Genomic DNA, 27,982 nt, shown 5'->3' on the forward strand with positions numbered 1-27,982 from the left:
CCCCTCGCGCCCTCGCGCCCTCGCGCCCTCGCGACCCCGGGAGATCCCGCAGCCTCGGCGGAGCCGGATCTGCGCGTTAAGCGGCAGACAAAGCGGGTCCGCGATGCCCAGGGCGCGGGGCGGCCGGAGGGTGGTCGGATCCCGGGGTGGGGGCGCGCGCGGCGCGCGAGAGGGCCCGGCCTCCGGGGTGCCCGCCGCGGCCGGGGCCGAAGGGGGAGGCAAAACTGAAAGTGCCGCGCCGGGGGGCGGGGGCGGCCGGCGAAGGCCCCAGAGCTCGTCCTGCCCCCGGCCGCCGCGGCCAATCAGCGCGCCGCCCTCGCTCCTGACAACTATTTAGCAACCCAGCCCGGCTAGAGTTTCCAAAAAAGTTAGAATAACTTCCTCTCCCGGAGACCTCGGTTTTGCACGAGCCGGCCTTGAAATCAGAGCCTTTCCAGCAGCTCCGGGAGCGTGTGCTCGGCGACCGCGGGCTTGGCCAGCGGCGCGCGCTCGGCGCCCGGCGCCCGCCCCCCCCGCCCCCCGCCCCGCGCCCCCCGCCCCCAGCCCCAAGCGCGCCGGGCGGGCGCCATGGAGGAGGGCTCCAGCTCGCCCGTGTCCCCCGTGGACAGCCTGGGCACCAGCGAGGAGGAGCTCGAGAGGCAGCCCAAGCGCTTCGGCCGGAAGCGGCGCTACAGCAAGAAGTCGAGCGAAGATGGCAGCCCGACCCCGGGCAAGCGCGGCAGGAAGGGCAGCCCGAGCGCGCAGTCCTTCGAGGAGCTGCAGAGCCAGCGCATCCTGGCCAACGTGCGCGAGCGCCAGCGCACCCAGTCGCTGAACGAGGCCTTCGCGGCGCTGCGCAAGATCATCCCCACGCTGCCCTCGGACAAGCTCAGCAAGATCCAGACGCTCAAGCTGGCCGCCAGGTACATAGACTTCCTCTACCAGGTCCTGCAGAGCGACGAGATGGACAATAAGGTGGCCAGCTGCAGCTACGTGGCCCACGAGCGCCTCAGCTACGCCTTCTCCGTGTGGCGCATGGAGGGCGCGTGGTCCATGTCGGCCTCCCACTAGCGCCGCGCCACCCACGTCCGGACCCGCGCGCCAGGGTAGGTGCTGCGCGCGCGACCGGCGCCCTCCGCGGCGGGGGTGGGGGGTGGGGCGGGGAGGGGGTGTGGGGGAGCGGGCGGCCCGTGCCGCCCTCCTCGGGGAGGCCCCGCGGCCCGCGGCCGCGTGCTCGGGGTGCGTGTTGGCTCGCGGCGGCAGATGGGGGTCGGCCGGGAAGCTCCCGGGTCCCAGGGGCACCCTTGCGGCCTCTTGCAGACTTCCCCGCTGGGTGTCAGTCGGCGGTGAGGTGGGGTGGCGGCCGGTGACAGGCGTCCTTCCCCAACCTTGGCGCCTGTGGGGGACTGTCGGGGGAGAGGGCAACGGAGGAGCCGCGGCCGGGCGGCCGGCAGGGGCGGAGGGACGGGAAGCCTCTGCCCGGTGCGCCCTGCGGGGCCGAGGCCGCGCGGGAGGCAGCCGGAGCCGGGCTGCGCCGGGCGGCGGCTTCGCCCTCTGCCCGCGGAGCCGCGGGGCGCGTTCGTGGTGCGGACGCGCGGCTCTCGCGGACTTCGGGAGCCCGGCCGGCCGGGAGGGGCGTAGAGCCGCGGGCCGGCGGCCAGGCTGTCCCGGGGAGGGCGGGAGGACGCTGTCCTGCGCTGGCGGCTCCGGGGCCGCTGCGGCGGGACAGCCCGGGGCGGCCCTGCCCGGGAGCGCGGGAGACAGGGCCGGGACCGGGGCGCCGAGACCGCAGCGCCTGGGCCGGGGGCGGCCCTGGACGAGGCGGTGGCGGGGGGTCGGAACCCCGTGGCCCGCAGGCAGGTGGAGCCGGGAGCCTCTGGTTCCAGCCTTGAACCTGGAAGAGTCCGGGACGGGGCTCTGCCCGCGCTGCGTCCCGGCCTCGCAGCGTCGCGCGACGGGGTCGGGCTGGGAAGCGGGTTTGCGGGAAGGGACAGGCGGGGCGGGCCAGGCCCCGCGCGGGAGGAGGCGGAGGGGACGCAGCCGCCGAGAGCCTTGGAAATTCTGGTTTGCTCCGGAAGAGCGCTCAGGGCGCCCTGCACCGGCTCCCTTTCAGGAGACACCTTGGAAGTCCCTTTAGACCAGCTTAGCTCCGGAGGCGCCGTCCTTTCCAGAAGGCTCGGTGAGGCCGGTGGGCATCTCCCTTCCAAAGGACCCTCTTGGGCAATGGGAGGGTGCAAGACGTATTGGGGGGGGGGGGAGGGTAGAAATCCTCACTACCTCGTATGCTTTGGTTTCGTGTTCATTGTTCATCTCGCAGTGTTTTTTTAAGTCTCTACTTCACACAGAAGGAATTTAGATTAATCCTGAGCGTGCCCCCGCCCGTGCTCCCAAACATATCTATTTCTTTTTTTATGTGGGTCTCTAATATCTCCAAGTGTTTTTGCTGTGGCCACGCAAGGCCGATCCAGCACAGGTGGATTTTTAAAAAGTTCTTATTTCTGTGCCACTGAAAATTCTTTTGCTGAAACAGCCCCCTAAGGTAACGATTGTTTTGTAGGTTTTTTAAAAAAGGATTTTTAGTGGAGAATAACACGGGTATCTTCTCCTACCTTTGTCAAAAACAGATGGAAAGTTTCTCAATCACATATTTTTCTAGGGAAGAAAGTTTGGATTGGCTGAGCAGTAAAATGCTACAGGGGGTTAATACATTAATTCTGGGTTCTGCTGCCTAAATTATGAGCTTCCATTAGCTAATTCCATTTACCCTTTTTACCATCCATAGTTTGCATCACATCTGAAGAAAGGACAAACAGATGAGGGATGTCATCTTTGTTAAACATACATGCGTAGCTTTGTTTAAGGGAAATGTCAACAGAATTATCATTAAGACTTCCCTCCAGAAAATTATTGAAAGCATATTCCAGGAGACATTACCTTAATGAAAAATTTAGTAAAATCATTTAAAATTCATTTAAAAATAATTACATTCCTCCAACTTAGAGAATCAGACATAGATCACAAGTAAAGATTATGTAAAAATAAAAGGCAGCACCTTGTTCATTAAAAGTGTTGATTTTTTGGGGGAAAAATGCTTAAAATATAGCAGATAACACATTCAGCTAGAGAGCAAATGATCACATGGGGGCCCATGTATTTTTATTTTTATATACTTGGATGTAACAGGCTAATTCTAGTAAACCAGTTTCTTTAGGGAGATAACCATGCTCTACGAGAAGAGAAGGGACACGTGTAAATTTTTGATACACTAATGATTATGGATACACCTTGTTTTTACTTAATCAGACTCGTTAGGCAAGCGTTTTTGTATTTTTTGTTTGTTTTTATCACACTGTCTGTGAATAGAAATACAATCATGATTGGTTTGATTTCCTGAAAATGTTGCTAAATGACATTTGTTATTTATTTGCAACATTTTTAACTGACAGGGTGTTAGTTATCTATATCAGCAAACAGTTTCTAGACTTTTCAGTAAATCGCGTGTGATTTTAATGTCTTAACATGAGATGCTTTCACATGTGTCCAGACGAACAGCAGCAACCATAAAAAACCTAAATTGTCCTTTGATATAAAGAGAAGCACAGAAAATGGTGGAGGGTTCAGCTGGTACTAATATTTACCCTGGCTTTCTTCTTTGGCCTGGTATTTAAACACACAAATACACAATAAATCAGGTGTCTTTGGACGGTCAGCTGGGTTCATCGAATCGGACAAAACTCAAAAGAAACTTTTAGTATTCTCATTAGAAGCAGGGTCAGAGGCACCTGGCTTGGAGGAAGGGGACGATTAGCAGACATTTTTCCTATTCTCTGCTTTGTCATTAAAGAAAACATCTTCCCTAACTCGTGCAATACGCAGATTTTCAGTAGGTTACTGTACTCAACAAACTACTTTTTATCCCTGCTCCCTGCCCCCTGAGAACTTGTACTCACTTTGCAGAACAGAGTATGACCCTCTCACCATCTGAAAAGTGTGTAAGCCTGTTCCTCCCTCTTGGGCACTTCCTCTTTGGAGGTGTTTGTTAACTGCTCTATTTGGAATGCTAACCGATCTCAAAATTAATTCCCCGTGGAGAATGTATGTGCAGAATCCCAGGGGAGCTTTTGATTGATCAGAAGAAGTGGACCGAAAGACTGAGCTCCCAGAAATAGAAGTGATGTTTTGTTAAAAAATAGCCGTCAGTAAGATGCGGTATAGGGAGCTGACCTCCGAGATGTGGGTATTGTCTAAGTATCTGAAGCTCTGCTTTCAACCTTGCCTGATGCATCTGGCCGAAGCGGGGGCTGGTGAGATGGGGCTTTGAGAGTGGCTGCTTGAGGTCGTGTGAAATATAGTATTTTATTGAGGTTTTCTGACAACCATACTGTTTTCAGACAAGTCTTGAGCCCGAAAGAACGGAGTTTCCATCTTCCCTGTTCCACTGTATTCCGGACGGACATTACAGATGCCAGATTCCTCTAGCCTGGCAAAAAGACGATAACGTAAACTCTCTCTGAGCAGAGCACTATAACTCATAAGTTTAGTTTAAATCTGGGCTTAAAAAAAAACAAATATTTTAATAAGCCAATTTTAAAGGCTGAACTTTTATGACAGTTTTTAAGCTTAGTATTTATATTAATCTATTCTCACTGGTGTCTTTAAAAACTCCGTGAATGCATGCTGGAATGTCTGTTTATGTATGTGTCTCTTCCTGGGAAAGGATAAATGTGTTGCAGAAAGCAAACCAAATACAAAGTTCTCCACCAGCAAAGAGTTCACGAATGAGGCAATAAAACTCAAAGAAGAGGTGAGTAAGTTACTGCAGCGAAGAAGCAGCCATAAAGGAGAAGGAGAATCTAACCTAAGAGATACAGACAGGATGCATTCAAAAGTAAAGGCCAGATGGAATACTGCAAACAGAAACTCTTTAAAAAGATATTCCGCATGGTCACCTGAGTGTCCACGTGTGATAAAGTTGTATAGAATGAAACGCACGCACGCACGCACAAGTGCACATAAAACTGGTGAAATGTGAGCTAAGTCGTGGAAATTGTATTAGTGTCAATTTCCCGGTTGCGATATTACATTATAGTTTTGCAAGATGTTACCATTGGGGGAAACTTAAGTAAAGAGTATAAGGGAATTTCTTTGTATTATTTCTTACAACTTCATGTGAATCTACAGTTACCTCAGAATGAAAAGTTTCAAGGAAAGATATTCCACAAGAATTTAAAATTTTTCATATATCCAAACAAGCACATTATAGAAGGAATTATTATGCCTCGTCTTGGGGTAATAAACTAAAAAGGTGGTTTGAGCCCATTTTTTTTCTTGATGTCATTTGCCTGTTGTACTTGTTTTCAGAATGTGTAGAATCCCTGTGTGTTTCCAATGTAGAGTTAAAGGCGGTTCCTTGTAATTCTTAGAGTGGAATCCCGGAAAATCTGAGAGGAGAAATACCAATCAATCCTGGTATTTATTCCTATCCTCAGAAACAAAATATTTTTCAAATAAATTTTATGAAGTATTTACCCCAAACGGACCCAGCGTTTGCTTTTAAGATACTAAATCTACACTGACATGCGTGAAACACACACATAATTCTAAAGCCCGCGATTTGTAAAAATTATTCACTAAGAGGTGTAGAGATTAAAGTTTTAGTATTTAGAGCCATACACAGAGGAAGAGGAAAGAGAGAGAGAGAGAGAGAAGGAGAGGGAGAGATCAAACCCTAAACTCAGTCATGGTTGTTTTAAGGTAATATTTGTTTGTTCTAGGAACATATTTTGTGTTTGGTTCAGTGGTAAACCTTCGAACGCAATTTAGTTATATTAAATGTGCCTTAATTTAATGTTTGTTTTGGAATGCGATACAGTGACATTAACGATGTGATTTTCATGCTGATGTAAACTAGGTCACAATGGGATTTTTCTTCAGTGACTACTAAGGGTGGTCTTGCTCTAGGAGACTTGAGTCAGAAACTGGGAAAGCCAGCAGGCAGCCTCATTCCGGCACGAGAGAAACTTCTAATGGTTAATTGAAGATAGAGTCGTTTTGAACCAAAACAGTGTTTTGCCTGCTTCGAATATCGGTATTGCTTTTCGTGTAGCTCGATGGTTCAGAGTAACAGACACCTGCGATTATGTGTATGAAGCCCGTGGTTGAGGGAGCTCAGCGCGTGGGGTCTGTGGACACTTGGTGCTTAGAACCCGGTTTCCCATCCCGATACGCTTTCTTCTGTTACTTGACCGGTGTGGGGGGGGGGGTGGGGAATGGAGAGGACCCAGCTTCTCGTGACCTCCTCTATAGAATCGTAACTTTACTTCTCAACTTCTAAGACCAATACCTTTAAAATTGGCACATCCCCCTCTCTTTCGATCACAATTTCCCCATCAGTGAAAGGAAGGGTAACCCAAAGAGCTTTCAGTTACTGGAAAATACTTTTTCTTTTTAGCTCACATTCGGCCTTTAAAAAAATAGTCATCAGCATCATTGGTGGTGGTGGGGGGGTGGAAATGGTAAATTTAGTTTTGTTGTCTGGCATTAGATTTGTATGTCCCGCTGTTTCGTTTTTGACAGAGTTCACATTTGTTTTTCTGAACGTGGAGATCTGGTGTGTGACTGACTCAGGAAAGATTTGGGCAGAAACCTTGGTTTTCATTAACCCTTTGGTGGTGACCAGACATCACATCCCAACCCCGTAGCCGAGGTCTGCAGTCCCATCCTGAGACTTTCCCGAGCACCAGACAGGGCCACTCAGCACAGAACAACTTAGGGCAGGTTTTCAGCCTTTTGCTTGGAGGAGGGAGGAATCGGGAAGGGAAACTTTAGCCGGTTTCCTCCTGGAGGAAAAAAAAATGCCCACATTTTTGTTGTTAATGCTGTTTTACTACTGCTAAGCAAACAAAATGCCGCGCTAACTTTTCTCTTTCTTTGAGCATGTCTCTTAAGAGATTCAAGAGATCTTTTTTTTTCTTTTCTTTCTTTCTTTCTTTTTCTTTTTTTTTTTTTCCCTGCTTCCGTGGCAAGTGGGGGCTCCAGAAGGGACAGCTTGTAAAATAAACAAACTCCCTAAAAGAAAACACAGGCCCATAGTTTACAGTCTCTGACTCTGTCTACTGCCACGGTGGATTTCTTTGTGTGTTCTACTTTGATTTAACGTTCTGGAAGAAGCAGGCAGCGTCTTCCTTCCAACGAGAGCTCTAGAAATAAAAGATCAAACTGCTATTTCCTTTCCTTGATCTCGGTTCTTAAAGTAGATTTGGCTCGTGAAGGGTGTGCAGGGGGATCAGAAACCAAAAGCCACTTGCGTTGACTTTTCAGACCCGGGGGTGCAGAGTGCCTGTCAGCCAGAGACGTCTGGCTCAGTGGAAGGACCGAAGGCAGGCTGGCCTGCGGGGTTAGGAGGTCCTGCGCTGACTTCCAGGAGGCTGCGTGGACCGAGAATCCCGTTCTTATGAGACCGCCTGTGAGGTGTCTGTCCTTTCTCTGGGATTTAAACGCCTGATTTACTGCAAATTGGGAAGGAAAGGAGGGAGGGGAAGGCGTGATTTTCTGTCTCCAATTGAGACGTGTTGCCTTCACGTGATTGAGCCCCACAGACCAACAGCATCCTCACCGAAAATGGGTTTTCCCGAATTTAAACCGTTCGCAAACGCGCACCACATAGAAATGGGTCCCTGACTACAATCAAAACTGATTTTCCTCTCTTTTGTGATGTCTGCGTGCGTGGGTGGGAAACCCAGAGAGAAGGATTTGATCCTTTGCACATTTTTTCCTGCCTGGTGAGCACTTCCTCCCCAGCCGTGCCCTTCACCACCCACCCCTACACCCAGCTTTCTTTCTTGTCTTCTTTAGCTGAGGGCTCCTCTGTGTTGTTATTACTGTTATCCAAAGCCCACATACATTTTCATATTATGATAAGCGATAAAGGGTGAACAGAAAGCCCATCGTCAGGTTCCAGCGACAGCACAACCACACATGGCGAGGAAACACGCCGGGATTGGGCGGTTGTGGGTCTGGGAAGTTTGGTGCAGCTCGTGAACGAGGTCCACCCAGCCCCCCCCCCCCCCCGCCCGGGCTCGGTGACTCCCTGTCCTTAATTGCCCATCATTACCATTTCCTAAGAAAGCTGCTCCAGTGATTCCAGTGAACAGAAGTGTGCCAGAGATCTGGACCCCAGGAAACCTGATTTATCCTGGTTTTATTTTTTTTTTCTCTCGTGCAACCTGAGTGGCTTCAGCCACCCCAAACCCCCCGGGGACCGCGTGGTGACCCCATGAGCGCACACTGGTGTTTTGTGGCATCGTCGGTAGGGCCGAGGCAGATCTCCGTGCGCACAGAGCTCATCTCTCGTGGAGTTGCTGAGGTGTGAGGAAGGGTCCACACGGCGAAACACTCGGAGGGAAGAATTAACTTAAGGTGATTTTGCTGGATGTTAAATCACTGCCAATTCCAAAGCTCCCCTGTGGACTCCTTTTTGAGGATAGGGATCCTCTCCTACTTCAATAAGCACAAAGCGAGGGCCGTGATGTATGTACCTGCTGACTCATCTCAGGATAGCTCTGATGCTGCGTCCACTTTTGTTTAGTGACATTTCAGAAATGGACGCTTTCCTATAATTTCATTGTTGAGCCATTTGCTCTCCTCGTGGGTCTCCGAAGGCTCCACACACGTGCATCCAGCGTCTCGCGATGTATTAAAGGGAAAAGGTGACGGGGCGACCGAGCGGGTGGAGGCCCCTTGATGAGAAAATGCAAGGCCCGGGCTTGGGTGCCGCGATGCCTCCCCCTGTGCTGCTTGCTGGAGGCACACGGATCACTTCTTCCCTCCGGGCCCCTTGGGAGGGAGCGGAAAATGCTTTATCAGAATAAACACGCTGCCCGCCTTCCCGGAAAAAGGACGCTTCATTCACACCCAGTAAGGCCACCTCAATTCTTCTGCCTCCACACCCCAGGCAGGAGGCCACCCAGGCCACAGTGACTTTACAAGTGTTTTCGCCTCTGACTTTGTTCCAAGGGGCGTCAGGAAAGTGCCCGGCCACTGTCACTGGCACGACAGTGCCGTGTGCAGATTCTCCAAACCCATCTCTTGTGGTGTACGTTTCTTTTTTGAAAGATGCAGCAAATCTCGTTTACTGCTAGTTACATAATGTTCCTTTCTCCAAGCAGCACGAGGGGAAGGGCAGTGTGTGCAGACAGAGGGCGAGGCTGGGGTGCCTTTCTGGGTCCCCGGGGCGTCCACCTGCTTTCCCCTGCGTGATCCTGCACGACGGGAACCAATAACCCGCACACTGGGAGGGCTTTCCAGCGCCCGTGGCTCCGTGTAACCAGCGTGACTCTCCACGGTGGGTTTTGCGATTTATTGAAGTCACTGTTCCCAGAAGACACCGTATGGAATACTTTCCCTTAGCAAACTCCTTCTGCGTGGCATTTTTCTGTTTCGGGAAATTCTAATTAGGCGGAAACCGCAGTCTGTGGCCTCTGTAGGAGCCGGCTGGGCCCCCGAGTTAATCTGTTGGGCAAACCCATTGTCTTGGGTCTAGGGGATCAACGAGACTTTCCTGAAGCTGAACGTGGGCTGGAGGACACTCCCGCTCTCAGCCCGCGGTTGCGCGTGGCCTGGGTAAGGCGTCGCCTCTCCGGGACTCAGTTTCCCTCTATGTGAATGAGGGAGTGAGTTTCTGATGCCCTGCAGCTGTCAGTATTCTGTGAGTCAGTGTGACCAGGCCACTCCCCGCTGGCTGTACGCCCCCCAGAAATCGAGAGCAGGGTCTCCACCGAAAAACGTGCACGTGTGTGCTCATTGCAGCGCTGCTCGCGAGAGCCGCAAGGTGAAAATAGTACGGGCGTCTGCCGGCTGCGGGGTCAGTAAAATGCGGGCTAGCCCCACGGTGGGATGTTGTTCAGCCGTAAGAAGGAGCGAGACGCCGGCACCTGCTGTAACACGGACGGACCCTGGAAACGCGACGCTGAGTCTCAGAAGTCACGCGCAGGAGACCGAATGTGGTAGGATTCCATCTGGACGAAAGATCCGGAAGAGGCCAAAGTGCATCTGTGGCTTCCAGGGCCCGGAGGAGGGGGCCTGGGACAGAATTGCTTAACGGGTGTGGGATTTCTGTTCGGGGTGATGAAAAAGTTCTAGAAATAGATAGTGATGATGCTTGCACAACAGCGTGAGGGCTGTGCGCTTACTTCCGCTGGACTTTATGCTTTAAAATGGTCAAAACGATAAATGTCAATAATGTGTATTTTACAAACCCCAAAATATCCTGTGACACAGACCGTGGGTCTCTCTGGTAACAAGTAGGACTGCGGCGGGGCCGACGGGGGGGAGGGGGGGAGGTGTTAAACCTTCAGCTTCTCGCCCCTTTCCAGAGGCGCTATTCGGTTTATCCACGTGATTCTGTGCGTACCACATTATCCTTCCCTTCAAGTTATCCCTGCCTGAAAGCGTTTCTCTTTCTCTTTGGAAATCTATTTCCTAATGTGGTCCTAAAAAAAAAAAAAAATACGTCCAAGAACTCTGATAACACACTTGACATTTCGTTGCCCACCCTTTGGTTTTGGTGGCCCGTCAGTTATCTCTCTGGAAGCCCCTCCATGGACTGAGTCTTCTCACACTTTTGGGGGTGACGGGTGGGGAAGGGGTGGCCCCAGCTTGTGCGTCGTTTGCAGTGCACCCAGCCGAAAGCAGGGGGCATTTTCCCCATGTGTAGTGGGGTGGGGGGGGTTGGTCCATGGACATTTTGACCCATCCAGCAGTGGTCTCCCTGGGCCTGTCGGTGGGTCAGACCATTTCAGGCTCAGAGAGACCCTGGAGAGGTCGATGCTGCCACCAGGGACATGATGATTCCTGAAAAGCGGGGCCTGCGGCTCAGGGCTGCTCCTCTCAGCGAATCCCTCTCCCCCCGGGGCTGGGAATAGAACAAAGGGTGGTGCTTGTGCTCTTGTGCTGTCCCCAGAGACGGTGCAGGCAGGACGGTGGTGCGAGGTCATTCCGGCCAATGGGGCGGTGTTTCCTCTCCTTCCTCCCCTGATCCGTCCACCTTGCTGTGTCTCCTGAGCCTTCTGTGCCCTCGGGACCCACGCCGGAGGGAGGGGGCGGCAGAGTGGCTTTCCCGGGGCTTCCGTGGCCACGATCCAGCTCCGTTTCTTTTTTAAACACTCTCACCTTCATGGTGTTGCACAGTCAGCACTTTGAGACACTCACAGAAACCACAAAGATCGTGTTGGGCTCATGGATTGTTAGCGTCTAGGGAATCCAGGCAGAAGGGCTCAGAACTGGGAGCAGGTCCTAGAGAACCTTCCCGGGAGAGTGGGGTTGCCCAGAGCAAAGGACGTTGCTGTCTGTCCATTCCCAGTCCCCTGCCGCACTAGAGGGACGGCCACCAGGGAGGGAGGGAGAGAGACAGAGAGTCCCCACGTGCTGACAAGGAGGGCTCCAGGGAGAGACAGCAGGAGGGGACCTGGTTGTTCGCACCCCTGGTTGTGCACCTGTCCTGCCGGGAGCCTGGGTCGCCTCGAGCCGGCGCGTGTTATGTCAGGATCCCCATCCGTCAGCCCCGTGTGGGTTCCCGGCTGCAGAGGGGCCACACTCTGATCTGTCAGCGGGTTACGCACCCTCGCTGTGCACCCAGACCCTCTGCTCTCCTCTCTCCTGCTTCCGAGTACCTGAACAGGAGCCTCGGGCATATCCACATGCACTGCGAGCCTCGGGACACTGGGGCCCGCGCTCCGGTCAGGATAGGGCACAAGGCGGGGGTCTCTGGCCCTTGATTGTGCAGTTGGTTTTCAGACATACCATCCAGGTGACGTGAACCAAATTTGGTGCCCCTGGGTGAGCAACACACAGACTTCCCCCTCCCTCCCACTCACCTGCCCTTCTTACTGTCCCCAAAGCAGGTCAGGCCTCGGTGTCCTGATGTCCACCCACTCAGCTAACTCCTTGGCCGCATCTGCTGTCGAAGCTAATAGAAAATCAGGCTTCCTGGTGAACCCAAGGGGATGCATTCACTTTACCCCATCGAAGCCCCATGCTTCGTGCGGCACCCATCACCTGCAGCGTGTGGCCACAGACGGAGTGCGGTGGGGACACCCAGGTCGCTGTCCCACAGAAGCCAACAGTGAACATTCAGGGGACCTAAGTGACACTCACTAATGGGGACCCCTCACGGCCTCTGCTTCCTGAAGCTGATCGTTCCAAGCGTGGCAAAGCGCAAGATACGAAGGAAAAAATAACAGACTAAATTAAAATTTGAAATTTTATATATCAAAAAAATTACGACAATCAGAAACTTTTCATGAGCCAGGAAGGAAGTACTTACCAATGTATGGTACAGTGAATCTTACTAGACAAAGATCCCTTAAAAATCCAAAAGAAAATGGGGCACCTGGGTGGCTCAGTCCATTAAGTGTCTGGCCCTTGATTCTGGCTCAGGTCGTGATCTCACGATTCGTGGGATAGAGCCCCACGTTGGGCTCTGTCTGACCCGCTTGGGATTCTCTCCCTCTGCCTCTCTCTCTGCCCCTGCCTCACTCGTGCTCGCTCACTCACTCTCTCTAAATAAATAAATAAATAAATAAACTTAAAAAACCCCAGTGGAAAATAAGGGTCATAATACGAATTTACAAAAGAAGAAGTTCAGTTGTCCAGTCAACACATGACAAGTGTTGAACTTCAGCAATAATCCAAGAAATGGAAAATAAGCAGGAGGATACCATTTTTTAATTACATTGGAAAGATGAGAACCCTCAGTATTAAGGAAAGCGTGAGGAACCAGGCCATCTCGTCTCTGACAGTGAGAAGGTAAATTGTAAAATCTTTGCAAAGAGATTTTGACAATGGATAAGAGAAGATTTAAAATTTGGAAATGCCCTTTGAGACAAGCAAGGCCGCTTTTAGGCATTATCCTGAGCGAACGATGGTCGAATCTGACCAGCAACAAAAAGATTCCTATCAGCTTTGCTAATATTAGTGAGATCCTTCAAATGTCCTGGGAAAAGGGTGAATAAATTGTGGTTTATCCATCCACTGAAACACTACACAGCCAGAAAACTGTGTCTTGTAAGCAAATACTTGGTCATCAAGGGAAATGGCCCCCCAGTGGAGCAGATCCTCTGACCCCAGGTTGCAGGATCAGAGTGTGCGTTTGCATGGGTGCATCTGTCACAAGAGCAAATGCCTCTCGGCCAAAGCGGGAGTCAGAGATCTTCCTCTCCTTATTATTCTCATTGGTTTTCCTTCTTTCCCAAATTTTCTGCAAATGCCAGGGTCTTACTCCAAGAAAACGGTGCTTTTTAAAGGCAGAGTTGAGGGTGTGCACAAGCGAGTCGTTGGTCTGGACTCTGCTGACCCCTCCCCTGCGTGCCCATCGCAAAGCCCCGCTCCTGAGGGACCAGTCTGTTGTTACCCTCGCTGGGCCCTCCTCTCAATACTACAGGTTTGGTGCCACCTGAAGTCACGTAAGAAAAAATAATTATTTTTCTGTCTTCTGCAACCCTCGGCTCAAGACCCTGACTGTTATTTTTATGCAGTGCCTTTAATGGTAGTTTAATTTGATACACTTTTCCAGAACGTATGAATATGGCCCCGCCTGACTCCCTGCAGGAAGCTGCAGGTTTGTTTGGGGCAGCAGGGCTGTGTATGGGTTTCCTGCGATGACGGGAATTCGGGAATTCGCTTGTCCTTGTCCTTGCCCCCCAGTGGTACCCTCCCCCATTTGCTAACAACACCCTCACTTGTCTTTATTTTGTAAACTCGTCTCCATGTATTTGGGGATGTATGTTCTTAATCACAAACCACTTCAGATGTATAGAAGTAAGTGGAAGAAATACAACGAACTCATGGACTGTTCTCCTAACCCAAACTGGGAGGTGAAATACGACAGAAGCCCTCTTACCTTCTGGAGGCGTTTGTGCTCACTGATGATCGGAATGAGAAGTTAAAACCACTCCCCCCTAGCCCCTGGCCTTCTGTGGTGGCCCGTGAGCGCTTGGGACTGGAGGGGACACCGGTGGGCCAGGGCGTTCGTCCCCCCCCCCCCCCCCCCCCGGTTGTGCAGAGCCCTGCCCACCCCTAGTGCCTGAATCACACCTCCACCTCCCTGGGGACCTGACACCAGCCGCGGGTCCCCAGGCACAGCCCCCGGCTCCTAGTTTCACGTTCCCCTTCGGATCCTCAGCCATAATCTAATTTGCACTAGGCCTGCCTTCTCTCACCCCTGGGCTGCGCTTGAGGCATACTTCTGGCAAGTTCTGGGACCACACTTGCCAGATGACCAAACCCTCTTCAGAAACATGACTGAAATATTTGTAAGTTTCCATCGCGGCCGGTGAAGCGGCCCGAGGCTCGGGGAGGGAGAGCCCCGCGCGTGTGCGTGCTCCAGGTTGTCTCCTGTCCACACACCCGTCCACACGCCGTGGCTGCCAAGCCAGCCGTGCGTTAATCCTCAACCCGAAACCACAGATACCTTCTGCTGTCGCGACACAGAGAAACCAGGAGGTTAACGGCCGGGTTGGTCCCTGCCGTGGGCCTCCTGCCTGAATCAGAGCCGACCGTGGAGCAAAGCGGGTGACTCAGAGCCGTGGCTTTCTGTCTTCTGGCTGTTCAAGTAAACAGCAGGGAGGCTTGAATGGGAGGCCAGGAGCGCAGGGCAGAGGCGGCTCCAGGCTCCTGAGGGCGGGCGTGGGCAGAGGGGGCGTGGGCGCACGCTCGTGGGACTGGAGTGGAGGCTGGTGCCCATGGGGCCACGGCAGGGCCCAGAGGGGTCGGGGGGGGGGGGTATGTGGTGCGTGCAGGCCTTGGGTGCTCAGAGATGCCAGGCCAGGGTCCACCCTGGCCCGGGGTCCATGTTGCGCTCCAGCCCCCCTCAGAAATGCCTGTTGGGGACATTCCTGCACAAAGTTGCCCTTCAGTAAGCTCCTGTGCACTCAGGAAGGCGGTCCTTGGGATTTCCCAACTCCTTTGGGACCCTCTGTAAGGTGGAGAGTGTCAGGCATGCACCGGGGCCTGGCCTCAGGATCTGGGAGGGGGGAAAGGCTGGGGGCTCTGGAAAACTCACAGGGTGTAGCTGGGGTGACCTAGATTCAGGGGGGACCGGGTGGTCTCGCCCAACCCAGACCTGGCTGCAGAGGGGTCTTAGGAGCTCCCGTGTCCCGCTCCAGACTGGCAGCGGGGGTAAGCGACTATGGCAGAAGCACTCCGCCCCGCAGGGGTGCGCAGAGCAGAGCACACGGGCAGAGACGCTGAGTGTCCACAGCTGAGGCTCTGGCCCACCCCGCCCCCTGACCACAGCACTTGGCCCGTAGTGTTATTTTAATCCTGAAAACAACCCAGTCCGGTTGGGTCTCTAACTGCCACTCCCCAGGTGGGAAAACTGAGGGGCTTTGGTGGCTCAGCTAAGGGCACCCAGCCAGCAGCTGGGCAGAGGCAGGAATTGAACCGAGGCCGTCTGGGCCTTCAGCAGACTGTCTAGGAGCGAGGATTTCCCTTCTGTGTCAAATATGGCCCAGCTCCTGCTCTGGGGCCGTGCTGTTCCTTTGGGCGTCTCTGGCTCAGCCAAGGTGGTGGTCCCCAAATGTAGCAGGGCAGTTCCTCGGAGAGAGAGGGGAGAGGCCCGGCCCAGCATATGTGGCATTTCCTAGGCCCTTGGCCTCTGCTCGTGGGCGGCCCAGCCTGCTCACGCTGCCGGGTGGGGGCTGACCTCGCCCCCTGCGCCGCCCCCCGCACCTGTGCAGCTTGCTGTTGGCAGGACTCGGTGAGGCAGGCCGGGTGCTGTTCAGCCTGGACAGCGGGGTCCCCGGGGCCAGAAATGGGCAGGTTGCCCCTCTCCTCTCCCGGGCATCTCTTGGCTCTTCATGCCCAGCGATTAAACCTTTGAACTTGCAGGGCCAGGGAAGAAGGGGAATCTCGGGGTCTGTACTATTAAGACTTTGCTGGTTTGGAGCTTCTTTTCCTGTAGGAGGCCGGGAACCTTCTTGCACCCTAAAGAAACCACACCCCCTTTACAAATACGTGGCTAAGAAAGGACGCAGATTCAGTGTTCTTGGTCACCCCCCCCCACCCCCCGTCTGTATTACACCGGTGAGTGATTGCCTGTGATTCCCGATAGTGGAACATCTCCCGTCCCTCCGTGCTGTGAATTGCAATTTATTAATATTTTATTATGACTTGACTTTTTCAGAGCAGTGTAATTTTGTTCACAGCAGAATGGCGGGAAAGTAGGGAGATTTCCTGCGCCCCGCCCCCCACCTGCACACAGGCACGCCCTGTCCTGTTAGCAGCACCCCACCAGAGGTGGGGGGTACACGTGTGACGGTGGATGAGCCCACACAGACGCGTCTCGGTCGCCCAGAGTCCACAGTGCACACGAGGGCTCACTCCTGATGGTGGGCACTCTGTGGTCGTGGACAAACGTGTAGCGACACGGAGCCATCACTGTGCTGTCGTCGAGTCCCTTCGCTGCCCCAAGAATCTCTGCGCCCCTGCTCCCCTGCTCCTCCCCTTCTCCCCCCCACCCCCGACCCCTGGCCACCACTGATCTTTTTACTGTCTCTGTAGTTTTGCCTTTTCCAGAAGATCCCATAGTTGGAATCATGCAGCCTGCAGGCTTTCCAGACTGGCTTCTTTCACTTGATAACACGTGTTTCCGGTTCCTTCGTGGCCTCTCGTGGCTCGATGGCGCATTTCTTCCTAGCATCGGCCGGGTGCGCCACCGTCCGTGCGTCCAGCTACCGAAGGGTACCCTGGGTGCTTCCAAGTTTTCGCGGTCGTGAATAAAGCTGCCAGAGCATCCGCATGCAGGTTTCTGTGTGGATGTAAGCATGCAACTCCTGTGGGTACCTGCTAAAGAGTGCACGCGCTGGAGTGCATGGCGAGAGTGTTTCCTTCGGTGAGAAACGTCAGGCTGCCTTCCACCTGCGGTCCCGGGTGCGTCCCTCCTGGCCCCCTCGCCCCACACCCTCGCCGGCAGCCGGTCCTGTCGGCGTTCCGGGTACGGGCTCTTCCGACAGGTGTGCGGTGCCTTCCTCACACCAGCGGCCAGTGGCCCCTTCCCAGGCCACGTCTGATGTAACCACGTAAGCGGTTGGTGGAACACGTGCGTCACGTGCCCCTCATGGGGTGTGGCACCCTGGGCCGTGTCGAATGCCGGCTCCTTTATGCCAGCCCCACCGTGGGGCTGCCCTGGTCCCTTGGTGGCTGCAGGCCCTGCTCTTCTGATCCCCAGGCATCCTCCAGATGAGCTCCCCAGGGCGGGGAAGGGGTCTCGCCCTTTCGCAGCACACCCAGCACTGCAGCAGGGACCGGCAGGGGGCAGGGGTCCAAAGGAGGGGCAGAGTGGATGAGCGATCCAGGCACCTGCCTCTCTGCGCGTCGCCTCTTGGCTCTCGGTGCCTCTGTACGGCCTTCCCTCCACCAGCATGCCCCCACCTCCGCACCTCCCTCCAGTACCCAGCCCGGCATCCCCTTCTTGGTGGCCCTGGCAGTCCTCCTGCAGTGTTTCAGGTGAACCCCGAGCTCCCCGGGTCTGGTGCGCCCCTAGTAATGACCTCCAGGCACCTGCTTGCCCGTTTCCCTGGGAGCAGCTTCGGGACCACATCTTGGTCGTGTGTTACGACCGCCGGGTCCGGTCCACAGCCAGGCACCTGGTTTGTACGTGGGACGTGTTTGCATGTTGCAGAAACGCAATAGTGGGGATTCGTGCAGGGTCCGTGATCCAAAACCACATTTTCTCTGGGACAGGAAAGAGCGTTTGCGATTTATCCTTCCCCGGCTGCTTCTGAGAACACTCCTGGCAGCCTGTGGGCCTTGAGTTCGCTGCTGAGAGTGGAGTCAGCCTCGTCTTGGGAGGGCCTTGTCCGCTCTACAAGCCCGTGGCAGTTTGCAGGCCGGGGGCTCCTGGGGCCGTGTCCCCTAAGTCGCTCTCTGCAGAAGAAGAGGGTGGAGAGAGAGAGAGAGAGTGGGCACCTGGCACAGTGCGTCCTAACGGGTGATCTTCGGGGGTAGAGGCACACGTCGATCTGGGGGGGGGGATTTGTGGAGTGAAATGCTGTGCTCTGTGCGATGTCGTCTCCTCTGGCCTCAACACACACACACACACACACACACACACACTCACACACTCAGTGAAGTGCCCGTGTCTCACCAGGCTTTATTTAGTGGCTTTGGGGGTGTGGGGGTCAGTAAGAACCCAGCCTGGTTCCTGGGGTGCTTGGGCCCCGATGGGAGAGTCGTGGCTGGGTACCTTTTAATAAAACAGGAAAGAGCGCCGTCCCCCAGCCTGCCCACCGCGTGCCAACAAGCACATCCAAAGACTGAGTGCAGCACGGGGGCCCGTGTTGCAGATGAAGTGACTGAAAGCCAAACACGGACATGCAGTAGTGTCCTCATCAGAAGGGAGCTGCTGGGTGGGCTGGGAGGCCGGGGGGAAGGGATCTCTCGAGGCCTCCCCTGCACCCCCAAGGGCCGGGTGACACGGGGAGGTGGACCACGGGGACCCGTGTGCGCACCGCCGGGGGGGGAGGTGCTGAGGGGGGCTGTCCCATCACGTGGGGTGTGAGCAGGTGGCTGAGTGGAAGGCTGAAGGTAATGGAAACCCCGGGAGCTGCAGTCAGGGGAGGGTGGAGGTCATCATGGGCTCCATCCCCCCAACCTGAGCCTGAGCCACCGCACCCCTGGGTGCACCAGCCTGGGGCTCCCAGAGGACTGGAGGCTCTCGGCCGACCCCGGAACAGCTACCTCGGAAGGAGCTCTGGGGGGCCCCAGAGCCTTCCTGGGTTAGGGCTGAGGCTGGGGGGGCCCCCGGGTTGCAAGCTCACCATCTGCCTGGATCTGACCCCTCACTCTGGTGCACACTGTGTTCCCGGTGATTCTGCAGCCGAGAGAGACTTAACGCACACACGACCCATAGCTTTGGCTCCGAGGAGAGGTGAGGAGGCCGTCTAAGGCACACGGCACTTGGGGGCGTGGCCAGCACAGACCCAGCCACCCCCACCCCCATCACTCGGTCATGCCATCACTGGGCTGGACCACAGGGCCCCTAGCTGCCCCTCACGAGATAAAAGATGCTGTTTCCAGGGTGGGCAGCTGAGCATCCCTGGCTGAGACTGTCTGGATCACCGCGTTCCGAGCTGGTGATTCTCCGGTACCAGGTTCCCCACACCGTCCTGGGTGCCCACTGGCGCAGACATGGCCAACTGGGCTCGGTGTGGCGATTGGCACAGCATGGAGGGGACGTATTCTAGTGGCTGAGCAAGTACTTAGGAACTCCCTGCATGTCAGGCACAGTACAGGGGCCTGAAGCAGCCATGAAGTCCCCACGACAGTCCAGCGACTGGGGTGGGGGCTACTCCTCGCATTTTCTAGACCCGAGTATGGGTCTCAGAGGGGTCATTACCCATCAGGCCCAGTCCGTGTGCTGGCTGGGGGTTGGTTGGGGTTGAATTTATGCGCTCTGACCCCATGGTGGTGCCTCTCCCCCAGTCTTCAGGGGCCTGTGATCTTGAAGAGAGAATCGTTCCCTGACCTGTGTTCTCAGGGGTGTTTGACATCTGCAAGATTCCGGCTGGTTTGGAGATGGGGGGGGGGGCGGACGTAGAGAAGGAACAAATGTGACAGCTCAGCACGGCCACAGCTGGATGCTGTGCACAGGGGTCCTGCCTTGCTGGGAGCGGCGGGTGCGGGGACTGACATGTGACTGAGGGAATGCTGCGTGACGAGGCAGTGTTGGATGTGCTGTCCAATCATGTTAGGGGGGAGAGTGGGGTGCAGATGTCTGATGCTTCAAGTGGTTTTCCTTCAAGGATGTGGCCGGGGAGGACTCCACAGAGAGATACCAATGCGTGCCAGACCCACTCGAAAAGTGAGTGATGAGGATTTGTCCACCCAGGGCGGGAAGGCACGTCGACGGCAGTGAGGAGCTCTTTCAGAGAGGTGATGGCCACAGGCTACTGCCATAACTTGTTCACCACCACGGGGTTGGAACTTTATTGCAGAAAGAACAGTCTGGGCCCTCTCGGGAAAATTTTCGGAAGACAGGCAACAAAAGCAAAAATAGACCAATGGGACTTATCGACCCTAATGGACAGGGTGACGACGGCTGGCCGCAGAATGGGAGAAGGTCTTTGCAAATTTGTTAACATCCAGAACGCGTAAAGAATGTCTACAGCTTAACAATTTGTGATCTGATTTGTAATCGGATAATCTGATTTTTAAAAAGGGCAAAGGACTTGAATCGACATTTCTCCGAAGATCGTCTACAAATGGCCAACGCGTACAAGAAAAGGTGCTTCACGTCCCTAAACGCAAGAGAAATGCAAATAAAACCACAGCTATCCCCTCGCACCCATCAGGACAGAAAGGTGAGGTGTTGGCGAGGACGTGGAGAAAGGGGAACCCTCGTGTGGTGTGCGTGGGAACGCGGCCTGGTGCAGCCATTGCGGAAAACAGCGTGGAGCTTCCGTAAAAAGTTAAACGTCGAACTATCCTGGTTCTGGGCATACACCCAAAAGGATGGAAAGCTGGGTCTCTCCAGAGAGATGTGTGTGCCCGCGTTCATGACAGGCGTCAAGAGGAGGAAGCAGCCGAAATGTTCTTGCAGGGCTGGGTGGATCAACCCCTCGTGGTCTACCCCTGCAGTAGAGCAACCTAAAAGGAAGGATGTTCGGACACCCGCCACAACGTGGAGGGACCTGGGACATTGATGCTCAGTGAAACAAGCCAGTCACAAAAAAGACAAATGATGCATGGTTCCACTTCCATGAGGTCCCTGGAGGAGTCGGATGCATGGAGACAGAAGCCTTGCAAGAGGAAAATGGGGAATGTTTCATGGAAACAGAGTTTCAGTTTTGCAAGATGAAAAAGTTCTGGGGATCGGTTGCACAATAACGTGGACATTCAATTCACTGTTGAGATGTACACTTGAAGATAATAAAGATGTGGGGCGCCTGGGTGGCTCAGTCGGTTAAGTGGCTGACTTCGGCTCAGGTCATGATCTCGTGGTCCGTGGGTTCGAGCCCCACGTCAGGCTCTGTGCTGACAGCTCAGAGCCTGGAGCCCGCTTCGGATTCTGTGTCTCCCTCTCTCTCTGCCCCTCCCCTGCTCACACGCTGTCTCTCTCTCAAAAATAAAGATTAAAAAAAATTTTTTGAAATGACAAAGGTGGTAAAATTTGTGCCATGTGTGTGTTTTTAAGGTAGGAATATACATTTATTTTCAGTCCAGGTACCCTAAATACATCATCTCATTTGACTTTTACAACTTTCAGATGTAGGTCTTTTTTCTTTTCCTTGAGACGTCATTGACATATAACATTGTATCAGTTGTAGGTATAGGACACAGCGATTTGATATTTGTGGATATTGTGAAATGGTCTCCCCAGTACGTCTGGTTAACATCAGCCATGGTAATAGTTACAACACTGTTTCTTCTAGCGATGAACACTTTTAAGTCAAATATTCAAGACAGGGTTATTAGCTGTGGTCACCATGCTGTGCGTGACATCCCCAGGATTTGTGTACTTCCTGCACCCATTTTTCTCACCCCTGACCCCTGGCCTCTGGCGGCCACCAATCCGTTCTACGTATCCGTGAGCTGTTTTTTGTTTTAGATCCCACAAGTAAGTGAGATCATACTGTATGTGTCTTTCTCTTTCTGACTTATTTCACTGAGGATAATGCCTTCAAGGCTCATCCACACCATCAAAAATGGCAGGATTTCATTGTTCTTATGGCTGAATAATATTCCATTGTGTGTATATACCACGTTTCTTTCATTCACTCATTCATTCATCGTCGGATGCTTAGGTTGCTTCCGTTTCTTGCTGATAGTAAATAATGCTGCACCTGTGTTTTTTCTTACAGTTAAAACTTTCAGGGGGCGCCTGGGTGGCTCAGTCAGTTGGACATCCAACTTTGGCTCGGATCTCATGGTTTGTGAGTTCGAGCCCTGCATCGGGCTCTGTACTGAACCTGCTTCAGATTCTTTGTCTCCCTCTCTGCTCCTCTCCTGCTCTCTCTCTCTCTCTCTGTCTCTCTCAAAAATAAATAAACATTTAAAAAAACAACAACAGAACTTTCAGGAGGTGTTCCTGTCATAGTAACTGGAAGAGGGGAACAACTCTTGGGCACCCCCCACTCCAGGCCCTCTCTGCCCCCACTCCCTGAGCAAGCTCGCCGCCCAGCGGAGCCCAGCAGGTCTGAGAAGGGGTCTCAGGAGCATGGCCCTGGGTATGTCAGGGCTTCCAGCACCCTCCAGGTACAAGTGATTCTTACGGATTTCAGAGACAGGCTTGAGTCCAAAGCCTTACAGAAATTAGAGCCCCTTTTTTGTTTGCCTGTGTTTAGACTTAGTAACTTAATTTGGCCAGTCTGTGGAGGAAAAGGTGATGGTCTTTCTTTTCTAGGAGTTGGATTACACATCTGCCGATTTGATAACTGCATCTTAAAGGTCACGCACACAAAGCTCCCAGAGGCTCTAGGAACTGTGAATTATGAAATAGCACGTATATGCCTGGGGGGAGGTGGGCCTCACCGGGGACGTGGGCACGTCACACCCAACAGATGCCCTTTTGGCCGTAGGCACCTGAGCAGGTTGGTGGACGGATGACCAGTGTTTCCTCCTTTTGAAGAAGGAAAATCTGAAGGTCATGGACGTACCTCCAGCAGGACCCACTCAGTGGGTGGTTCCAAATAGCTGGTCTGACGCGACAGACTTATTCTTTCCGAGCTTTTCCGTTATGTGGTGCTCACATTTATTGAGCACTGACTGTTTGCAGTCTTATGCTTGGTGCTGGACACATAAAGGTGAGGGTGATTTGGTCTGTCCTGTGGAGGGTTTGCCGTCCAGCCATGGAGACAAGTAGATTAAGCCACCGGTTACGATACCACGTGTCAGTGTTGGGTCATGGTGGTTTGCAAACCAGGAAGGCGTGGATTCATCCGTCTCCCGGCACCTGCTCGTGACTTCTCTTGAGCGGATCTGAATGCAGTGAGGGCTCTGCCCTGCGAGGCTGTGCATGGGGCCGAGGAGGGTGAGGCGGCTGGAGGGAGCAGGGGGAGACCGGGAGCTAAAGATAGCTGGACGTCCATATGTACACATTCTCAAACACAACGTAGTGTCCTGCAAAGCTACCCTGTCAGGGCAGGACAGAAGCAAAACTTGACCCAAAGTCACATTGTCTGGAAAGACTTGATAAGTGAGCCTGTAAGGAATGTTCTGGAACATCTCAGCTCCAAAAAACAAAATAATAAAATGTGTTTGTTCAGGTCTTGCTCAAGAGAAGCTGGAAGCCTGTGATTCATCTCCTGGTCTGCTGTCCCTGTCCCCCAACCTAGCCCGGGAACGGGGACTGTGTCATGCACGGGCTCAAAGCCGTGTTGGTGACTCTGTCTCAGCTCACTGATCCATATTTGCTGAAGAAAACCAGGATGGTTCACTTGCAGTTCTGCATCTTGCGGAGACACGGCCCGTGTCTTGGGGAAGTTAACAACCTGTCTGGGAGACACCGGGCACAAAGCAGGCAGAGCCCAGGCCCAGGGTGGGGTGGTGAGGGGTGGGGACCATCTTCCCCAGTTACGAGACCCCAAAGAGGAATCACAGACCAAGGTGGGCACCTTGGGGGGGTGGCGGCCGTCATCTGTCAAGGGGAACAGCCACTTGGGGAACACGATGGCCCAGACACTTGGTCTGTGACCAAGTCCAAAAAATGGAAACCAGAGTTGCCTAAAAGTCCCACCTGGCCTGCTGCTGTGGTTATCTTAATTGCACACGCAGTGTCTCTCTTCAGTCCCACGTTCTCGGAGCTGAAGATGTGCGATATAGTTACCAAGTGTCTTTGTTTTGCAAAAGAATGGGGAAAATGTGAGGATGCCGGCAAAGGAGCTGGCCCCGGACCCCCGTGCTGCTACAAGACGCTGACATTTCGCGATGATTTGTGTCGCCGTTGGACAGCAGCCCGCTGACTTTCTCCCTGTTGGACGCTGGTCCGCACCAGCCCTGGCCCGGTCCTTCTCCGGCTGCCAGCAGGTATTTTTGTTTTTAGGACATAAATCCCGGCCCTTTCCTCGTCTTCTGGAGCAGAGACATCTCTCCCCTGGAGATCGAGGTGAACATCCCCTGGGTGCCAGCTGTGATTCAGGCAGGAGACGTGCCTGCGCTGCCCCCCCCGGCCCCCGAGCCCCCCCGGGAGCAAGCGAGGCTGCATGAGTGGGGTTCTGTGTCCTCGTCTGTCTGTCTCTACCACACTGGAGATACCCTCCCCATGCCCCCCACTGTGGAGCCCCTGCAGTCAGCTAGGCTCTATCAGCAACTTCGGGTAGAATGCACGAAGGAACAAAAATAAATAAAGTCAGACGGGGGAGAGGCGGAGCTCACGCAGCCTGGGTGGATTTATTTTCTCTTACTACCAGAAGACGCAGGAAACAATGCAGAAAATATGAAATACATTCATTGGCTCTCCCGCCTCTTAAATGGTTTGACCTAAGCGGGCAAATCCTGGCTGGGGACAGGGGATCTCTGGAGGACATCACTGTCTCAGGCCACAGTGGACCCAGCTCTTTGCTCTGGAGTGGGCAAGGCGGATGCTTGGCCGTTCAAGGAGCCCAGATGACAGATAAGAGGGACGAACCCAGCTGCGGGTCCTCCCGAGAAGGCCACTTCAGTGTGACCCCCTGGGAGAGGCTCCTTGCTGTTCTTCCGACAGCTTCCTCCGTGGGGGGAAATGGATTTGGCCAAAAGAACAGAGAAGAGAAAATGAAGTCTGTGTGATGGTGGCCCAGCACTCTGAGAAGGGGCTCGTCCCCAACGCTTTATTTTTCCTACGGCCGGCATCTGTCGTTTGCTAGAAACCGCAGAATTGCACGTCACCTTGAAACAGGGATTGGCTTCCCCCGAGCTGGACGTCCAGCAACAGATGGGAGCCAAGAAAGCGCTGTGAACTTTAGCTGCCTGACCTGGGTCACAAGAATGCCGTAGATCGAGCCAGACAAATCCCCATGCCGGGGGCCACGGGCCTCTGTGCATGTCTCCCCTGTCCCCACGCATCGAAACCACAGGTGAACAGATGGAAAGACCACCTCACAGATCCTTGGCCGAGACCTCTGGACCAGCGCCGCTCAGGCCCCGACGAAGGCTGATTGCGGGAGACTCGGGTGCAACAGAGAAAACGTAAGTAAAGGACACGGAAACTGGCCCCTTGTGGGGCTCCCCCGTCGGGCAGGGCTGGGGGGCGGGGGCCCCTAGGCCCGCAGGGTAAGGTTCAGATCCTCACCCCCTCGCCGCCTGTGGGCGTGGGGCCTTGGCAGAGTGGGGCCCCGGTGCTGAGCTGCGTGTGAGGGCGCCCGGCAGCCGCTGGGCCCTCACCAAAGGGAAACCGAGGCGGGGACTCTCAGTGGCTCGTAACTTTTTATACTCCTAAGAATTTTGAAACTGGGAAGAACAAAGCCCTGGGGAAATGACTGTAAAATGTTTCATGAACTACTTCTCGAATGGTATCAGCCTCAAAGTATGTTTTCTCTGGATGACTCCCTTCTTCTTTCAAGGATCACTCAGGCAATAAATAGGCACCCCTGGTGGGTCCGTTCCTCCTGGGGACTGTGGAAAGCCCCCCCCCCTCTTTGGGGACAGCCCCCAACACACAGTGTATCTGTCATACTGTGATACCAAAACCCATGAAACATGAAAAACAAAACAAAGCAAGCAGGCCCATCTCATTAGGAACTTAACCCAAATTCCAGGTAAAGTACAAGAAAAATTAATTCTCTGGGGCGCCTGGGTGGTTCAGTTGGTAGGCCTCTGACTCATCAGTTGACTTCAGCTCGGGTCATGATCTCACAGTTCATGAGTTCGAGCCCTGTGTCAGGCTCTGTGCAGGCAGCTAGGAGCCTGCTTGGAATTCTCTCTCTCTCTCTCTCTCTCTCTCTCTCTCTCTCTCTCAAAATAAATAAACTTAAAAAAATAAATTCTGTGATGTTTCAAAAGTGTAAGACCCACGACATGGAGGTTTTACTGATGGACGATGAGGGTGATTTCACCTTTGGGTCCTTTCCTGGGCATTGGCACATGGGCAATATTTGTCAACAGCACTGAAATTGTTCGTGACCCTCACTGCTCTGTATGCCGTTCGTCACATCCATGGTCAGAAGAGAAAGGATCATCTCGGTGGATGCTGGAAAGGCATTTGAAAAAATTCAACGTATTTCTGACACTAACCTCTCGTACTTAGGATTTTCGGAAGCCACAATAAAAAGATTCTTCCTCCCCTTCCTAGAGTATGAGTCTCGGAAGCCGAAGTGACAGTCAAGTCATTTGTGTCAAAGTCAAGACTGTTCTCCCCGACATACTGTTCTATAACATTGCTTTGAACGTTTTAAGTGATTCTGTAAAACAAGAAAAAGAAATAATGATGAGGTCTACCAGAAAACAGAACAATAAAAGATATTGTCTACTAGGAACCTTGCCCCCCACCCCATCACCAAAAACGTCCCTCCAAAACCTTTACGACTGATGAAACCATATAGAATGGAGGCCAGTTACTAAGAGAAGATGCTTTTTGAAAACACTCTCATGCATGCTAGCAATAGCCCATTAGACCATGTAATGAAATCCAAGGGGCCAGAAAACAAAAATGTATAATCCTTCATGAAAACTATGAGATAGGGGAGTCCAGCAGAATGTTGTTTTGAATGAGGAGCTCTCTGTGACTGTGATGCTGTTTGGAAATGCTTAGTACCATGGCCGTGACATTTCCTTCCCCAATTAACTCAAGTATTTAGTATGATTTTTAACTGGACACAATTATCCTGGAGTATATATGGAAGAGGAAGACCACAGACATATCGGAGAATGTCTGACAAAGCAGGGGGGTGCACGGGAGGGCCGTCCCTGGCAGAGGTGCTATCTGTCTCCGGGCCCTGGCATGGAAATCACTGGAAGGTGGGGGGCAGGGTGAGGACTAGAAGGAAACCGAATGAAATAGTGCCAGAGAGACTTCCGGAAAAACCTGCACGTGTGTCATACTCAGGTGCAGGGGAAGGGGATGGTTCTCGCGAGCGGTATTCCCAGGGTAACCCCCAAAAAGGCTGGGGTCTGGCAGGTCTATGCAAGAACAGCCTTAGAGGTCATAAAGACCAAAGTTCTCTGTGCACAGCTGTGACCCCTAACTCTTGGGGTGCCCTCCTCCCTGACCGCACCCCTCCCTTCTCCGTGAGCCAGCGAGTGAGTTGTTAATGCACGGGTCTCTGCCGTCAGAGGGGCACAGGCCTGGCCGTGGCCGTGTCCCCTTATCAGAGTCCACGTGGACACCTGTAGACAGAGCTACAATTTTCTGCAGTGAATCTGGAGTTAAATGCAATGGCAGAGCAGCTCGCAGAGACCCTGACACAGTGCAGGTGACAGCACCCGCCTGATGGGTTTTCCAGGTGAGGCCAGGACCCCCGGCTTCATGTGGCGTCTGTTCCTCCAGGAGATAACCCAGAATGATGACATGTCCCCCCAGACAGGAGTGACAGTGCAGACTGAATCCTAGACCCGGGCCCAGGAGCCGAGTCGAGTGGCCGCCGGGCCGCCAGCTGGACATGCGACCTGCTCTCGTTACTGCCGGCCACCTCCAAGAGCTGACTTTTTTCTCTTTAACGTTTTGTTAAATGTTAATGTTGGAGGCCGCGGCAAGAATTCGCCCATTAAACATACCAACGGAGGGCATGTAATCGTATAGAAAAGCTGACGCCCAAGTAATGAAAAGTGAGACCGTAATTTAACGAGAATTCTGATCATACGACATCTAGTCCAGTGAGCGCTTCATGCAGAGACGGACTCCGGGAGGCACAGGGAGGCAGGGAGCCTGGACACACGGCTTCCAGGCTCTCTCCCCGCTGAGCCTGTGCCCCCTCGGGGTGGGGGTGGGGGTCTCTGCCCTTGTCTTACCCCAGCCCGGGCATCTTGGAGAGATGGGGGCTCAGTGATGAAGAGATCATCATCGGGGCTCCACTGGACTGAGTGGGGGTGAAGA

The 27,982-nt window shown here is 53.6% G+C and overlaps 1 protein-coding gene across 2 annotated transcripts in view; it reads left to right on the forward strand.

The window, feature by feature from the left end:
• Positions 1–378: 378 nt before the first annotated feature.
• TWIST2 (twist family bHLH transcription factor 2) overlaps positions 379–27,982 on the forward strand; it is a 51,900-nt gene continuing 24,296 nt past the window's right edge. Inside the window, exons 1-2 of one of the 2 annotated variants that reach the window (XM_027046214.2) lie at positions 379–1,085; positions 20,195–21,418. In XM_027046214.2, coding sequence (XP_026902015.1) covers positions 568–1,050 — 483 coding nt within the window. In that variant the 5' untranslated portion in view covers positions 379–567 and the 3' untranslated portion in view covers positions 1,051–1,085; positions 20,195–21,418. Of the gene's footprint in view, positions 1,086–20,194; positions 21,419–27,982 lie in introns of those variants that run through there. The other variant, XM_027046204.2, reaches the window with a different exon arrangement.

Source organism: Acinonyx jubatus, chromosome C1, assembly GCF_027475565.1.
Source record: "Acinonyx jubatus isolate Ajub_Pintada_27869175 chromosome C1, VMU_Ajub_asm_v1.0, whole genome shotgun sequence".
In the NCBI taxonomy this organism is placed as follows: Eukaryota; Metazoa; Chordata; class Mammalia; order Carnivora; family Felidae; genus Acinonyx; species Acinonyx jubatus.